This window comes from Haliotis cracherodii, unplaced genomic scaffold (assembly GCF_022045235.1).
Source record: "Haliotis cracherodii isolate W230 unplaced genomic scaffold, xgHalCrac1.p SCAF_5, whole genome shotgun sequence".
Classification (NCBI taxonomy): domain Eukaryota; kingdom Metazoa; phylum Mollusca; class Gastropoda; order Lepetellida; family Haliotidae; genus Haliotis; species Haliotis cracherodii.
This window is the reverse complement of record NW_027266308.1, coordinates 42952537-42969026: the sequence shown is the minus strand read 5'-3', so window position 1 is coordinate 42969026 and position 16490 is coordinate 42952537. Positions and strand designations below refer to the sequence as shown.

The 16490-nt window shown below is 38.7% G+C and overlaps 1 protein-coding gene across 1 annotated transcript in view; it reads right to left on the bottom strand.

Moving 5' to 3' along the window:
- Positions 1–679: 679 nt before the first annotated feature.
- Positions 680–16490, bottom strand: part of LOC139442069 (putative lipid scramblase CLPTM1) — a 28547-nt gene continuing 12736 nt past the window's right edge. Inside the window, exons 8-14 of the mRNA XM_071222851.1 lie at positions 15504–15648; positions 14864–14957; positions 14363–14553; positions 13671–13766; positions 9663–9798; positions 6537–6704; positions 680–5319 (exon numbers count right to left, since the gene is read on the bottom strand). Of these exons, the coding sequence (XP_071078952.1) occupies positions 5021–5319; positions 6537–6704; positions 9663–9798; positions 13671–13766; positions 14363–14553; positions 14864–14957; positions 15504–15648 (1129 nt within the window). The 3' untranslated portion in view covers positions 680–5020. The remainder of the gene's footprint in view (positions 5320–6536; positions 6705–9662; positions 9799–13670; positions 13767–14362; positions 14554–14863; positions 14958–15503; positions 15649–16490) is intronic.

The following is a 16490-nucleotide window of genomic DNA, read 5'->3' as shown; positions in this document are numbered from 1 at the left end:
ACAGTTTCTGACTGGATGTTTGTTGCATTATTGTGCTGAACAATGTCCCAAATATTAACAAAAATATTGTGTGTGTGTTAATGATGATGTAAGCAATCTATGGAGTTATGGTTGACATTTTTATTTATAGGAATTGACTTCAATATTATTTTGTGTTTATGGAGTAAAACATGTGCACTCTTTGCTTAAATCTGTTACACATGATTGACAGTTTGTACACTGGTTTTTACAGGGTGGGCGGGTCAAAGGGAATCGGGATGTCATAAAACATACACATATTGGGGAGGTTCATGACAAAAATTGATTTTCATAATAAGATATAAAATGCTTTTGCATTTTGTATTTTCAGGGAGGGTCATAAAAAAATTATACAAGGACAGAGGTCATCCAAAAGTATTGCAAGCATTAGGTCATTCTTTTCAGTTCATTAGTGCATGAAAAACCTCTGACCCAGTCACCCCTGAACAAATTATCGGTCTCTTATGTTATAACTCCATAAACACCAAAATACTGAAGTCAACTCTCTGTGAACCTTTTTTTTCATCAACCACAAGCTTGCATTCTGTTTTTCAAATTTCAAGTGACTCTCTTGTTGGGAAATCCAATCCGTGTTTCCTCGAGTGTGATTCTCGACCTCCATAACAAACACACCAAATAACACAACACTCGAGGCAGCAGGATCACTTCATTTGACTCTTCAACAATGATGATAACATGCAATATCACAAGTAATGCTACACGCTACAATTTACACACCTTTTCAATTCCTACATGACAATCTGCTTACAAAACAGTTCTAATACATGATACATCTGTCTGCATGTCTGGGCAATTGAAAACAATAATCCGCTAGTCATTATATTACTCCGATATAACATCAACATCTCCTATATGATTGACAAGTAACAGCTTTCAGAAAAAATATACACATACTACTCCATGTTTCAGAGGGGTCATCAGATATGTCGTTCTATTTACATATACACTCGACATATGAGAATCACTTTTGTGTATCATGGAAAGATAAAGATATCCCTATAAAAAATGGAGTAGTATATGTCCTTCCCATGCAATGAATGGACAGAATCAAGTCTTTCATCACCTTGATGTAGGTATCACTGTTAGAGTTTACATGGTACAGACTTTGAAACATCTGTTCAGTGGCCAATGGTGTATTATTGCAGCATGGGGAACACTGAGCTTTTCTTGGCCTGTGAACCCGAGGATCCACATCAATGTTGGTGAGGGGAAAGGAACTGAACATATCGTGGAGCAGAGATAAAATCCTACACTCAGAGTGAGTGAGTGAGTTGAGTTTAACGCTGCTTTTAACAGTATTCCAGTTATATCACGGCGTGGCAGCTTAATGTGGGAGGAAAGCCCGAAGTGATGCAGGTCTCAGACGTTTACCACTTCGGTGAAACCCACGAGCACGGGTATGGTGCTGACAAACCTAGAAACATAATTGGGGCGAACGGGGATTCGAACCTACAATCCTAGGTTTCTGGCGTGCCCAAGGGACGCAACTCTGCACAGCAAATCACGGCACCTTAGACGACTGGGCCACCCGTGCCCCCCCTACACTCAGAGGCTTGGTGGTTGGTAGAACAATTTGGGGTACAACTATTCAGTACATCTTCTTCACATGACATGTATCATAACAATTTCACTGATAACATTCATTCTCCGTGAAAATCACTGAAAACAATCCTGTGTCACTTAGAATGCTAAATTTTAACTCGCTCACATATTTATTTAAATTGTCTTTCCTTAAAAATTGAAACGCTCTAATCATGAAAGTAAGTTAAAATTTGAGGTCTTCTAATTTAGGATCAATGCCGATTTGAAAAGAATATCAGTTATATTAGGGTTTGTCCTATTAATCCATCTACACAATGAGTAGTCCATTAACTTCCAAGACTGATAAATGCATCATGTTATCTTTGTAATACAGCAAGATGACTAAACCCTTTGAAAAACTGATTGATCAGTTATTGATTCCAAAAGAAAGGACTTCGGAATGTCTTGATGAATTAATGTAGCTGAACCTGACCACAAGGAGTTTTACTGACCCTCTAAATACTTCTGCATGGACACAGGTTGTAAGTTGTATCTATGGGGCATTAACCAATAGATATTCAGGGGACAGCTGGTCGTATTAAAATGCATCATGTACTTCCCAAGTTATTTGTTTCGTCTGAGATTACCGTGAATTTTGTCGAAGATTGGAAGTGTCTATGAATTCTTCATGGCTACGAATTAGTATGGTTATGAATTCACCGACATCCCTTACATCTTGAAGGCATTGAGCAAGCTCCATTTCGTTTGATATGAACAGGAAACATTTTAAATGCAGTAGTCTGGAAAAGCATCGACAGACTTAAACTGTATCTGACAATTTTGATCCATTTGTTTCTTATGAGAACAGTTTGTGACTTTAGCCACGAGTCCAAAGCCAGAGTTTAGAAAAAGTCAGTTTGGTAGTTGATAATAGTTCATATGATGACATATAAAAGCACTAAAAATTATTTTAAGACCCAAATTGGGGCCAGTAGACTGCGCGAAAGAGGATAAAAAAGTGAAAGGCTTACAGGCGTGAAGTGAAAACCCTCAATCCCAAAAATCTAAAATGGCCACTTTCAGCAATAAAATGTTTACAATCCTGTTTCCCTGGAACAAACTTTTTTTTTTTGGTTAGAACTGCTATCTCCTGATGGTGATAACAATATGAACATTTTGACAAAAAACATAAACTCATGTACGATTAAAACAAATGTATGCAATATGAAAAAACATGTATGTGAAATAGATGACAAGCTGTATAAAAGTGAAAGAGAAGTGTTTGTTCCATATCAAAGTTTGAAAAACTAGATAAAACGATAAATAAAATTTGTTTTTACAAGAAAACATAAAATGGACATGTAAGGTTTCCTGGGGTGATGGCACTTCTGTTATCATAGATGTTTGAAGTGATCACAGCCACGTGTACAGGTCAACAATGTTACAGTTGCCTTCATGTATCTAGCTAAACTCTAAACTCACAAATAGTTATTTCAACATGACAATGATTCATCTGCAGTAATGAGATCTCTTATTACATGTATCAATACTATTTTAAATAATGACTTGTGCAAATGTTTCATTAAAACAATAATGGTTATCCTGCAGTAGTGTAATACCACCAAGAAATACTTTACCATGTACAAGGACAATGACTTTGCCAATCTCTTCAATTCAATTTGTTTACTACAATACAATGCCTCTCTGTGAGTGAGTGAGTGAGTGAGTGAGTATGGTATTACGCCACTAATATTCCATTAATATCACGGCAGTGGACACCAGAAATAGCCTTCACACATTTTACCCATGTGGGGAATCGAACCCGGGTCTTTGAGGTGAGGAGTGAACATTTTTAACCAGTGGGCCACCCCACCGCCCCTCACAATGTGGAGACTTTTAGGATGCCTCCATGGGAGGTCACATCAGGGTAAGTTTCTAATCAGCATCTAGACTTCCAAATTTTCAGTACAGGTGAGTGAAACAGTCAGACAAGCATATCTGATTTCTGTGTCTCGAAAATAAATATCATCAGGGATATCTGATTGCAAAATATACAATAATACGCGACAATATTGTGGATGTTGAATGCATCAAGGTATAAGCTACATCTAAAAGGGTGTACAATCTTTTGCATAGATTTAAAATTTCCTTAATAAGGTAGTAAAGAAATGAAGCCAAATCGCTTCAGAAAGCTGTCATCTGATTGGCTGAAGAACCCACTCATCCTTCATACAACTGGATTGGTCAAAGTTTGCTCAGCGCTCACCTGATGTGACTCTTGTGTCCTAAGATGTTCGCACAGAGAGGAATCATATCAGAGTGAAATATGGGATTTTAAAAGACACTGATGACATTAAATCTGAGCTTCCCTATTAGACAATAAAACTCCATAAATCCTAACACTGGGAAACACAAATCTCACAAGATGTATATGCTAAGTGGAAATTACAAATAATCAAGTGTCCTTTAAATCAACTTCTCTTTACACAATAAACATTCCGTTTATAACAATGCAAATAAATTATTTTCCAGTACCCAACTACTTGTCCGCACAGCAACATCTCTGATTACAAAACTTGACAGACAACACAATATAAACACAATGAATCTCAACATCGGTGAAACAGACATGACAGTATGGTGGTATGGGCACGACACATTTTGATCACATAATATTGAATGTTCGGTGACCGATGTATTTCTCCTCAATGATCTCAGGAAGCATATGCTAAGACTGGCCATATTGGTGACTTTCACAGTATGTTACATAACACAGGGCAGATAATAGGAGTTCTATAAAGTCCTGTCTTATAAGTCCATTAAAAAATGCATCCGATTCCATTCACCAAGTGAATGCCTATTACCCAGTCTTTATTTCTAAAAGCAACATCTGAGTATAGGTGGTCTGAATAGTTGTCAAACAATTTTACCTTCAATGCAGAACATTTTGAAAGGGCACCTGTCATGTCCTATATATAACAGGTTTTGTTGACAATCTTAAGAGTTAAAAAATTGAGATTTGGGGGAGGGGTCCCTGTAATTTCCAACACTGCTATTTTAGGCTGCCAACTATCTAGGTTTTCTGTCAGACCTCTTATTCACACTCTTAAAATAAAATTCTATTGCACAATATAATTGTTCTAAAATAAAGCTGGTCAAAATAAATTCCATCTAAACATTTAAGGGGGTTAGGTCCATAGAGAACCATCAGGCATTCCAATAGAGTTGTGGCCAACACTTGTGAAAACAAATCATTGGATTTCAAACAATTATGCTGTTCAGCTCCTGTGAGAAAACAATACAAAAGACTTCATAACACACCACCGAGGAGCAATATATCTTTCAAGTTTTGGCTCAGAGTTAAATACCTGCCATTCTCCAAACACTAGCATTCCTCTCATCTACCCTCTCACACACATTCATCAGAGCTCTGGCTTCCACAACGGATCTCAATCTACTCCTAGTCATTCTTCTTCTCCTCAGCTGGCTTAGGCTCTGATGCTGTGGAGTCCGTTGCTGTGGAGTCCGTTGCAGGGTTCTCTGTTGCTGTGGAGTCCGTTGCTGTGGAGTCCGTTGGTGGCTTCTCTATTGCTGGGGTCTCACCTTCTGTTGTAGACCCTGCTTTAATCGCTGCTTGATCTTCAGTTTTGACCTCTGCACTTTCATCAAACATATCCTGACTTGTTCCATACTCATTGACTCTCTTTGGATCAATCTTATATATGTAACGCTGATAGACATATATGAAAAATATCACATCTGAAAAGAAAAGACAAATCATGAGAGTTGAAATTAATCATCAAACGGAGTAGGTAATGATTCAATTTTAGCAAACTTAGTGTAATTCACTGAAACTGTGGACAGGAGTGGACATCCACAACAGGATGCTCATTGGCCATTTTCCATTTCAATCGTTCAGAACGTCTCATGAGCCAAAATACTTTGATAATCCAATTCATTTGTCAAAAACATAATCTATGTTAAAACTACTCAATGACGGAGATTTATTACAATACCGATCTTGATTATCAACAAATTCAAGTGATATGAGAAGTGGATTCTGATTAGTCAATAGGAGAAACACAGAAGGGACATAACTCTTCATATCAACTGGTGACACGAAGAACAAGCCATGAAATTCCAGCCTAGTTCAGCAAAAGTGGAATCTGGACATCTATAGTCAGTAAACTCTCTTGCCTCATTAAGATGACAATGAAATGAGGCCATGTGTAACTCTTGGAAGTCAAAGGTCGAGCCATAAAATTCAAGCCTAGATCAGTAAAGATGGAAACTGGACATCTACAGTCAGTAAACTCTCTTGCCTCATTAAGTCAACAATAAAATGAGGCCATGTGTAACTCTCGGAAGTCAAATAAACGTACTTTGTGCATGACACTGAAGCAATAAGTTGAGCAGATAGGACAAGGCTAGGGCACATGAGGCACAGGATGTCAAACAAGTACCGGTATCATTGACATTTGTGTGATGAAATCAGAGCTGGTTTCCCTCTCCAAGCTGCCAGAAGTATTTATGGGTGATGGTTGGTTGGTTTGTTGTTTAACGCCGCACTCAGCAATATTCCAGCTCTATGACGGCGGTCTGTAAATAATCGAGTCTGGACCAGACAATCCAGTGATTGACATCATAAGCATCGATCCACGCAATTGGGATCGATGGCATGCATCAACCAAGTCAGCGAGCCTGACCACCCGATCCCGTTAGTCGCCTTTTACGGCAAGCATGGGTTGCTGAAGACCTATTCTACCCCGGAATCTTCACGGGTCTCATGGGTGATGGAGGAAGGTAGTGTATACAGAACTGTGAAGTCTTGTTCATGTGAGTGTTGCTCAGCAATATTCCAGCTACTGAAGTATTGACAATGCAAGTGAAGATACTAAACCAAAAGTCTATAATTACAATTCAACGCAGTTAACAAATCACTTTCAACATGTTCAATATGAAGCATTGAGACTTACCATCACGTAAACATCCTAAACGATATAACGTTGGCATCTTAATGACAAATGCAAATATATCATCAATGAATGTGTTGAGGGCTTTGTACGTCAGCATCCTCCACGGTAGATGAGCCACAGACTTCAGCTTGTAGTTGATGAACAGCTGGGGAGTCATCATGATGAACCCTGAAGACAACACACAACCGCAACATCACAATCACACTTTCTCAAACTCATTAAAATCTTATCTTTTTACTCTGATACGATACCCCTTAATTGAGTGAGTGAGTGAGTGAGTGAGTGAGTGAGTGAGTGAGTGAGTGAGTGAGTATGGTTTTATGCCGCTTTTAGCAATATTCCAGCAATATCACGGCGGAGGACACCAGAAATGGGCTTCACACATTGTACCCATGTCGGGAATCTTCTTCCAGGTCTTTAACCACTAGGCTACCCGACCATTCCCCCCCACCCACCCCACCCCCTTAATTGAGATCTGAGGACTCAACTTATATGAAACCTTTGTGGGCTCTTTCTACATCAACCACCTCGATTCCAAAATTTTGATTTGTACAAATATTTTGCTCAGAAACAACAGGATGTAGAAAATATAAACAACATAACGGTACTGATTTCTACTTTTGGAACTTGTCGTTGCAGTTTGTTTTCAGGATACAGAAACCAGATTTGGTGGTTTGAATGATTCACTCACTCGTACCGAGATTATGGACCCCTAAACGGTGTTAGGCTGATTAGAAAGTTCACCTTAGACGATCTCAAATAGACATGATGGAAGTGTCCTAAGATTGTATCAGAGAGGTATCATATCAAAGTAAAAGAACAGATTTTTGTGAGATTGAGCTAAAATGGTGCCAAGTCATCTGTGACTTCTGAAAGGCATGTTATGGCAGTCTGTTACCTCTCTTCTTAACACTACTAACATCCCTGTATTTAATTACAATGTTATAAAACTAGACATTTACGGAGAGACTGCTCACTTAACTGGCCTCATAACAAGATGGATGTCTTAAGCTTCATGTTTATAACAAGCTAGACTCTCCAAAGTGAGACTGCTCACTGAGGTGATCTGAATTAATGCTTACTGTGTATCTGATACTGCAAAAACATGACAATACATGTTTAAGGCACATAATGTTGAGTACAACTTGCTCCGTATATTCATGACTCCTACTCCATCCAAGAATAGCATGTTTTGTTGAAACCCTTTCCCAAAGGTCATGAGGTAAAAGTAACTACAGAATTCGGTCAACTGGTCCTTATATGATATAGGTCAACCAGCCCAGGGCAGCTGTCACAAGTGCCGAGGGATGGGCTGTAGGCCTTCATCATCCTGTCTGGGTCACAGCGACCCAGGCATCACGATGCCAATACAGATATACAGGGTTGGGTGACCATTGGCAGGATATAGCGACTGTTTATAACTGGTTGCAAGTTGAACATTTCAGGATGAAAATGAATTGAACTCGAGTCATCAGGAGATGACATATCACCCCCTGATCTGGTGCATTTCTGAAATGGACTATGGCTATTCGGACTCCACTTTTTAGCTTATTGCCCTTGGATACCTTCAGTTCAGTGAAGAAAACAAAAATGTAGTTTAGTTTTTTTAAAAATCAAAATGCACCACTTCACCACTAGACTGATCTGTATAGCAATTTTCAACAAGAAATGTTCAACAGTTTTGAAGTCCCACTCCACAAATGAGCTTTTCATGAAAACAAAAAAATTAAAATTCCAAATTATCAAAAGGCACTTCAACAATAGACTTGTATGGCAAGTTTCAATAAGAAATATTCAACGGTTTAGGAGTATCTTTGTGTCTGAATCTCATTTTTTGAAAAAGGTGCCCACTGCGTTGGCAAAATGGATACTGCACCAATTTTATATGAAGTTGATCACAATTTAACAGAACAACTTTGATTTTGTTTGGTTTCTCCACAATAACAACATTTCCTCCGAAAATCCTAAACACCATCGTGATATAACCCTGTCTTGACAGTCTTCACAACGTGGTTATACAGAATAATCACTGATACAGGTTCTCATAATAAAGATATGAATATCTCTGCCACCCTACTAGCACAGCCATGTTGTTACAGCCCATCCTCATGATGTCACTACCTCCATCTCAGAAAGTGAATTTGGCATAAGTCGACATTCAAACTTGTGGCCTCACCCAAGCAAGTCCCTGATATATTTAACTGAATCAGAAGATAGTCATAAGTCATTTTTATCCAGAAACGCTGTATCCTCAGTACTCAAGCTCCTCACAGCAATAGCAACTGACTGACCGTTATGTTTATAAAAAAATGATGACCCCAGGTAAATTACTTTCTTTGTTCATTTGAATTTCTACCGGTACTTCATTTCAACTATGGTGTAACTAGTTGGTTGCCTTGCCAAACTGATCAAACAAACAAACAAACAAACAAACGTAAATTCAACTAAGAAATACTAAGTTAGGAGTAAACCTTTTCTCATTTCACTATAATGATGTTCACAAAAACATAAATGTCACAACATTTCAGTTACGAGGGAAAATTCTCAAGATTCTTATCATGGCCGCTTGCCTACTGGTGGCAGCGATGACACAGGGAGGGGAACAAAGTTGTCAAAGGGGCTTGCGGAGTACTAACACAGAGGGTAGTAAGTCCTTTTGCTACAAGACAGATCGCTGTATTAAAGACAGCACACAACAGTCGAGTCTTGTACTGGTCAGTCAGTCAGTCAGCGATCCGCTGTGCAGAGTTGCGTCCCTTGGGCACGCCAGAAACCTATGATTGTGGGATTGATTGTGGGTGTGTCAGCTTGATGTGGGAGCCAAGCCCAAAGTGATGCAGGTCTTAGATGTTTACCACTTTGGTGAAACCCATGAGCATAGGTATGATGCTGTCAAACCTAGAAACATAATCGGGGCTCACCGAGATTCGAAAACACGATCAAATGTTTCTGGCTTGCCCAAGGGACACAACAGCACAGCGAATTTGCGGTGCCTTAAATGACTCGGCCACCCATGCTCCATATCATGATAGAACAGTGACATGACATGAATGGATGATCGAGGATGGTTACAGCTAATATACTACAGATGTACAACATTGCTATTCATTATCAAACAATACTCACCGAATGTAAGGAGGAAGCCATACATCATGCCCAGGACAAATGAGTACCATCCCTTGTGTTCATTGTAGAGGAGTGAGTAGACAGCATATACTCCCAGCAGGGGAAACAGAAGCCAGGACAGGTACTTGAAGGCCAGCTGCAACACCACACATCAATGTCAGCGACTCAGTGACTAGGGCTGGGACGGGTAACTCGGGTACTCGGGTCAGGTAGGACCCGGGTACCCACAGGACTACCCGGACCCGTGGTTAGTCACGTGATATATTGTTTCATGACAAAAATTCACAATATAACTACATGGTGACACAACAATTTTAAGTCTCTAATGTTCGCATTTCTCCATGACTATGAACTAGTTCCTTCTGACTATGTTTGTACAAAGCTGAAACTTCAGTGTATGCATGACCTACTGTCAAACTATTCCCAATTAGACATTGTGTACCTATCTCTTGACACCAACAGCGAGTACCCGGGTAGGGTCGGGTTATAGGGGTGTGGGTACCCAGGTAGTAAAATTGGACTTGTCCCAGCCCTATCAGTGAGGGTATATTTCATAATCAAGGTAATAAATCAAGGGTACACTTTTATACTTTTATGATCTAAAGATTTTTGCTTACCAATTACAGGTAATTCGCATCGGTTAGTTCAATTGAAAATAATCTGTATGGCATGAATTTGTTCAAAGGTACTTTTTTACTGCCTAACATATGATTAAAGTGCAGCATGTCCCAGTTTTTATTAGAGGTATATGGATTACATTCTGAAAAGGTTTTGTTCTCCTTATAACATGTATAAGGGAATTGCAGGGCTCAGAGACAGTCCATTTGTGATTCATTATTATTTCAAAAGTATTTTGTATGTTTCTCTAAAATTTAATCCATAGAACACAGAAGATGGAGCAAAAGAGATAAATTTGAACTTTTTTTAATTTTTTTACTTTGGCTTTGGGCCCTGGTCTGTAGAATTCATAAACCGAAAATAAAAAGTATTGATTAATAAGACTGCTCAAAGTGAAACGGCAGTCTGTAAAGATTTCACAGGTCAATAAAATACAATAATTTAATGTTTGAGCAAATAATACATTGCATCAAATCAAATTGTTAAGTATAGGACATGTTGAAGGCTCAGATAATTTAGTTCCGCATCATTCATAATTTGGATGACGAAAAATATTAAACATCATAGCCTCATTTTTTCTTGTTTGAAACAAGAGGGTGCAGAATTCAAATCATGTTTCAACAATACATTTAAACAAACTTTATATGTCGAATTCATTCACAGTCTATGACTCCTTCAAGAAGTTTTGGCATTCTTCTATTAGAAATCTACTTTAATCATAAGGAAGGTACTTTAGGAAGCCAGTCAAAAAAAGTGCAATATTTTCAAATTAAGCAACTTGTGATTGTCAATATCATTATGTCCTCACATCTGTAGCAGTAGTAACCAAGGGTAACTGTTGTTTATCAGTTTCAATGTATGAACACAATGATGAAGACACATGACCTTTTTTTAACATTGGGGGTACAAGGACATACGATGATTGATTGAGGTAAAGGATAAGGCTAAGATAAAAAGATGTAAGAACTTGCTTGAAAATAATCAAAGAGAAGCCAGAACATTTCCAACAATTTGCACTGGTGAATGTCCAGAAACATCCAGGTCAACATAGTGTGCACAAAGCTGACTGATCCAAGGCCAGTAAATCACTTTGTAGACATTGGAAACATATCCAACTTCTCCAACATGTCCATGGGCCAAAAAAATGTCAAACCTCTTAAAAAGTGGCAACAGCTTGAGTGAGTGAGTGAGTGAGTGAGTGAGTGAGTGAGTGAGTGAGTGAGTGAGTTAGTTGTGTTTAACGCCGCTGGTATGGTGTTGACAAACCTAGAAACATAATTGGGGCAAACTAGGATTCAAAACCACAATCATAGGTTTCTGGCGTGCCCAAGGGATGCAACTCTGCACAGCGAATGGCGACACCCTAGACAACTGGGCCACCCGTGCACCCCTCAACAGCTTGAGGATTCAAACTTGCCTTATTATAACAAATGTTTTAATGGGGTATTTGTATTGTTAAGTATTGAAAGGCTCAGATAATGTAGTTCCGCATCATTCATAATTTGGATGACGAAAAATATTAAACATCATAGCCTTCTCCCTCTTGTTAAAAAGAAGAGGGTGTAGATGTCAAAACATGTTTCAAACAACACATTCCATCAAAATTTACATGTATAATTCTTGCATCTCCACTCCATCACACTACTATCTGTGATAGTATTTTGGGAAGCCACTTTAAAATGTCATTTTTAGAGTAAAAGTCTTGGGATGAGCAGCTTTTTCTGTTCTCCGGGTACAGTTTAGGAAGTTTCCACTACATTTTGGAATGTTGAGGTAAGCAAATAGTATGAGTCAGGATAAGGTAAAATAATAACTGTGCATTATTTACAAACAAACAGACAAAGTTTGATTGTCAATACCTTTTTCTTCACATTTTGAACTGTAGAGAATTTATTCATAAGAAACTGTGAGGTCACAGGCCCATAGTACACAGCATTTAGGAAGTGGTTCTCTTAAACATAAAAACTTACTTTCTCACCATGCTCACTGATATATCATGATAAATGTAAGTGGACAAATTTAGTATAACACCCATGTTAACAGAAGATATTTTAGAGACAAATTTTTGTATATTTGGACCAGATAAAACTGGTTATTTTAAATAAAAATTTCTTATATTATCATATTTACAGCCTATCAAAGTGATATTCATCTTCAATAAGATCTAGATTACATTGATTACAAAATCATAATTGTCTATGTCTTGTCTTGGTAACCGTTAGTTTCAAGTATGGAGAGACATGATCCCAGTTAATAGTGGTGGCACAAGGTCAATGATATCAAGATGATTGAACTACCCCGATGAAAAATATGGCTGAGAAAACATTATGTAAGAACTTGCTAGAAAATAATCCATGAGAAGCCAGAACACATTTGCTCTGGGGCAAGCCCAGATATATCAAGGTCAACGTAGTGGACACAAAGTTGCATGATCAAAGAACATTAACTGTTTGTTAGATATTGAAATGAAGCATCTCCAACATGTCAAAGGTCCTCACCAAGTTGAACCTCCTGAACATCCTCAACAGCCTGAAGTTATTAACTTGCCATATAAACTATCATTGAGAATCAGAAGGCTCAGATAATTAGCCTCCGCATCATTCAAAATTTGGATGACGAAAAATATTAAGCATCATAGCCTTCTTCGTGTCCTAATATAAGATAGCTACACAATAAATTGCAATGAAGAATGAAGAATGAAGCGTGGTTTATTTCACTATAAAACATTGTTCTATCATGACGTCATTTCTGGAGATTTGAACATGCGCTTGCAACTTGATAACATATATATGACAATGTTATTTTTGAGAGGGGAGTGTCTGCTAGTGAGATGTTCCCCATAGATATAGCCGGGCAATGCAGATAAACACGATGACTGAATGTTCGCATCCCAAAGCGGGAGAGATTTGACAATCAGTATTGTGAGAAAAGGTACAGGTAAGCGACATGAGGATTGTGAGAATATGCGGGAAATACCAAGCTGTGCATCAATTGGACTTGTCTGACATTGCCGAGGTCGGATTCTTTGAGGGAGTCATGATTATTTAAATACGGGTAAATGTTTAAAAAGCTTGTACAGTTTATCGTCATCCTTAAAAAGGCTGTACATAATGTTGATATCTCATGTAAGAAATAAACGACGAGTAGCAGTTGTTTATCATACAATAAAACACTGCAGGGAGATTAAACCTGCACCCCTGCAGTGTTTTATTGTAAAATAAACAACTCAAACGCATCATTTATTTCTTAAATATGGAAACAAAACATTGTCTATGGCTATCAGGCCTCAGCACACAATAGGGGAACAGCGCAGAGTCTACGACTATCAGCCACAGCACCACCCAAATAATTGTGACTATTCAACTTGATATGACCATGATGACTACTTACAGTATCATACTTCTTTGTCATAGATTCAGTGTAGCTGGATTTGTCTCCCAGGCTCAACCGAGGAAGTACCCCAAACAGAAGATTCTCTCTGTCAAACTGCAAATACAAGGTAATTCAAGACATTGAACCTGGATTATCAGTTACTTATATCTTGAGTGAGTTGGGTTTAACGCTGCTTTTAACAGTATTCCAGTTATATCGCGACGTGTCAGCTTAATGTCGGAGGAGAGCCCGAAGTGATGCATGTCTGAAGACGTTTACCACTTCGGTGAAACCCACGAGCACGGGTATGGTGCTGACAAACCTAGAAACATAATCGGGGCGAACTGGGATTCGAACCCACAATCATAGGTTTCTGGCGTGCCCAAGGGATGCAACTTTGCACAGCGAATCGTGGCGCCTTAGACGACTGGGCCACCCATGCCCCCACTTATACCTTGAGTAAATCATACAGTACGATTCCTGATTGCCCTCCTGAGCAGACCCTCAGAAATGTCTGTCTGAACAGATGACTGGGGACGTATTCTCTAATTTTTCTCTCAGAATTATCATGGAATAAACTAAATGTGTGTCAGATGGACAACATCATTGATTATTAATAATTACTGAACTTTATCATGTTTATATTGACACAAAATAAAATATAATATGTAAAACCATACTTGGAAACCAGGAAAGCATAATGTTTATACCTTGACATTGACAACTTTGTGGATCTTCCAAATCTCAATACACAGTCCAACGAACACACTGATCCTGACAACAGTGTTGGTCTCGTTGTCCATGACATACAGCAACACAATCAGGGATTGGAACACATTGAAGAACACGGAACGCACTGACAAGCCCTCCAGAGACTTGCGACTCTTCCAGAACTGAATATCTGGAACATCAGGACAGGAATGCTTATCTAGGATGCAGCGTTGGAAATTGGCACTAGTTCTACAGTCTGCCCAATGGTTAAGGTATCATAAGGACTAGTAGAAATTTGCACTTTTTAAGGGATTTGATATTTGTTATCATTAAAAGGACTAGTGGAATAAAACTGTTAGTTTCTATGGCTGTGATGAGTGAGTTTAGTTTGCGCCTACTTTTAACAATATTCCAACAAATATCCCAGTCATTGGCACCAATTTGGTCTCAAAACAGTACATGGATTATTTCCCTTTGATTACAAAAACCCCTGAACTTACCGTTTTTGAAGGCAAGGAACTCAAAGACACTGTGGAGAAGTGACACCACTATGGTCATCGCAAGGAGGTAGGGGTTGGTCTCCAAGAAAGCTGTCTGTAAACCAAAGGAAGTCTTGCTCCAGTTTGTAGACATTACAAGGGCACAATATTTCCATGACAAACCAGGTAGTGTAACTATCATGTGAACAACGTTTGTTGCTTCAAACAATTCCTTATAAGCTAACACAATTACTTTCTTATTAAGCTTAATAAGACCTACGTAAAGAATAGGTCTTCAGCAACTTATGTTTTTCGTAAGAGGTGACTTTGCTTGTCGTAAGAGGCGACTAACGGAATCAGATGGTCAGGCTTGCTGACTTGGTTGATGCATGTCATCATATCCCAATTGCGTAGATAGATGCTCATGATGTCGATCAGTGGACTGTCTGATCCGGACTGGATTATTTGCATACCACTGTCGTGCAGCTGGAATATTGCAACAAACAAACAAAATTTTAATAATTTTTTGTTTGATCTAATGCTGCACATCCTGCCCAGTGTCTTTGCTGTCTCGACTTTGTGGTGTGTGAGAAGACTACACGGAATTGGCATAAATCTATCTAAATATGAAGCAAAATGAAAAAGTATTCAATATTCTGACCTTCAGTGAATCCTGATCATCATCATTCTCCTCAATCAGGTCGCTCCCCATGAAGCTGTACCACTTGTTGCGCATGCCCTGCGCTGCATAGATCTGCCAGCGGAACAGCGAGATGGGGCTGTAGGTCAGGGTCAAGTTCAGCTCTCTGCATAGAACACACTCAACTAGAGCAACATTCAAACCTACCACATTTAAAACAGAAAATTTATATCTTTTCACAGACTTTTGACTTTTATTTTCTATGATTATTATTTCTTTCACTCAATTGAACGACAGATCCCGCAATAAAATCAATTGTCACTATTCTTAAAAATCATCATATATGAAAGAATCTTTAATTCTATTATTCAGTTTATGCAGCAATCACAATCATCCAGTATAATTTTGTGTGAGTTAAAATATTAAATCGCATCAGCAATATTGCTGCCGTATCTCCATGCTATAAATCAATTCCCAGGATCCGTTCTCCACCATAGCTTAGTCACATCACACCATCTCCAACTTTGCACAGACTTTCTATCACTCATGATAGTAACTTGTTAAGACTGTCCTTTTCAGTTTCATGACAGTTGATTCAGTCTCAAATGGGTTCTGCATGATGACAGAACACTTTAACTACTAGGCCACTACCCCTAAAGGCCTATAACTATATTATACGATGCAGAATCCCAATTATGGAAAAGACCAAATATATTTTAAGTGTCATAACATTTGAATCCGTCTCAAATGGGTTCCGCATGATGACAGAACACGTTAACCACTAGGCCACAACCCCACTACCCCTAAAGGCCTGTAAGATGCAGAATCCAAATTATGGAAAAGACCAAATATATTTTAAGCGTCATTCCATTTGAATCCGTCTCAAATGGGTTCGGCGTGATGAGTGAACGCTTTAACCACTAGGCTACCCACTGCCCCTAGAGATTTTTATTGCATCCCAATTATGGAGATGACTAAATGGAACAATCAGGCTGGGGCCAGGGTGAG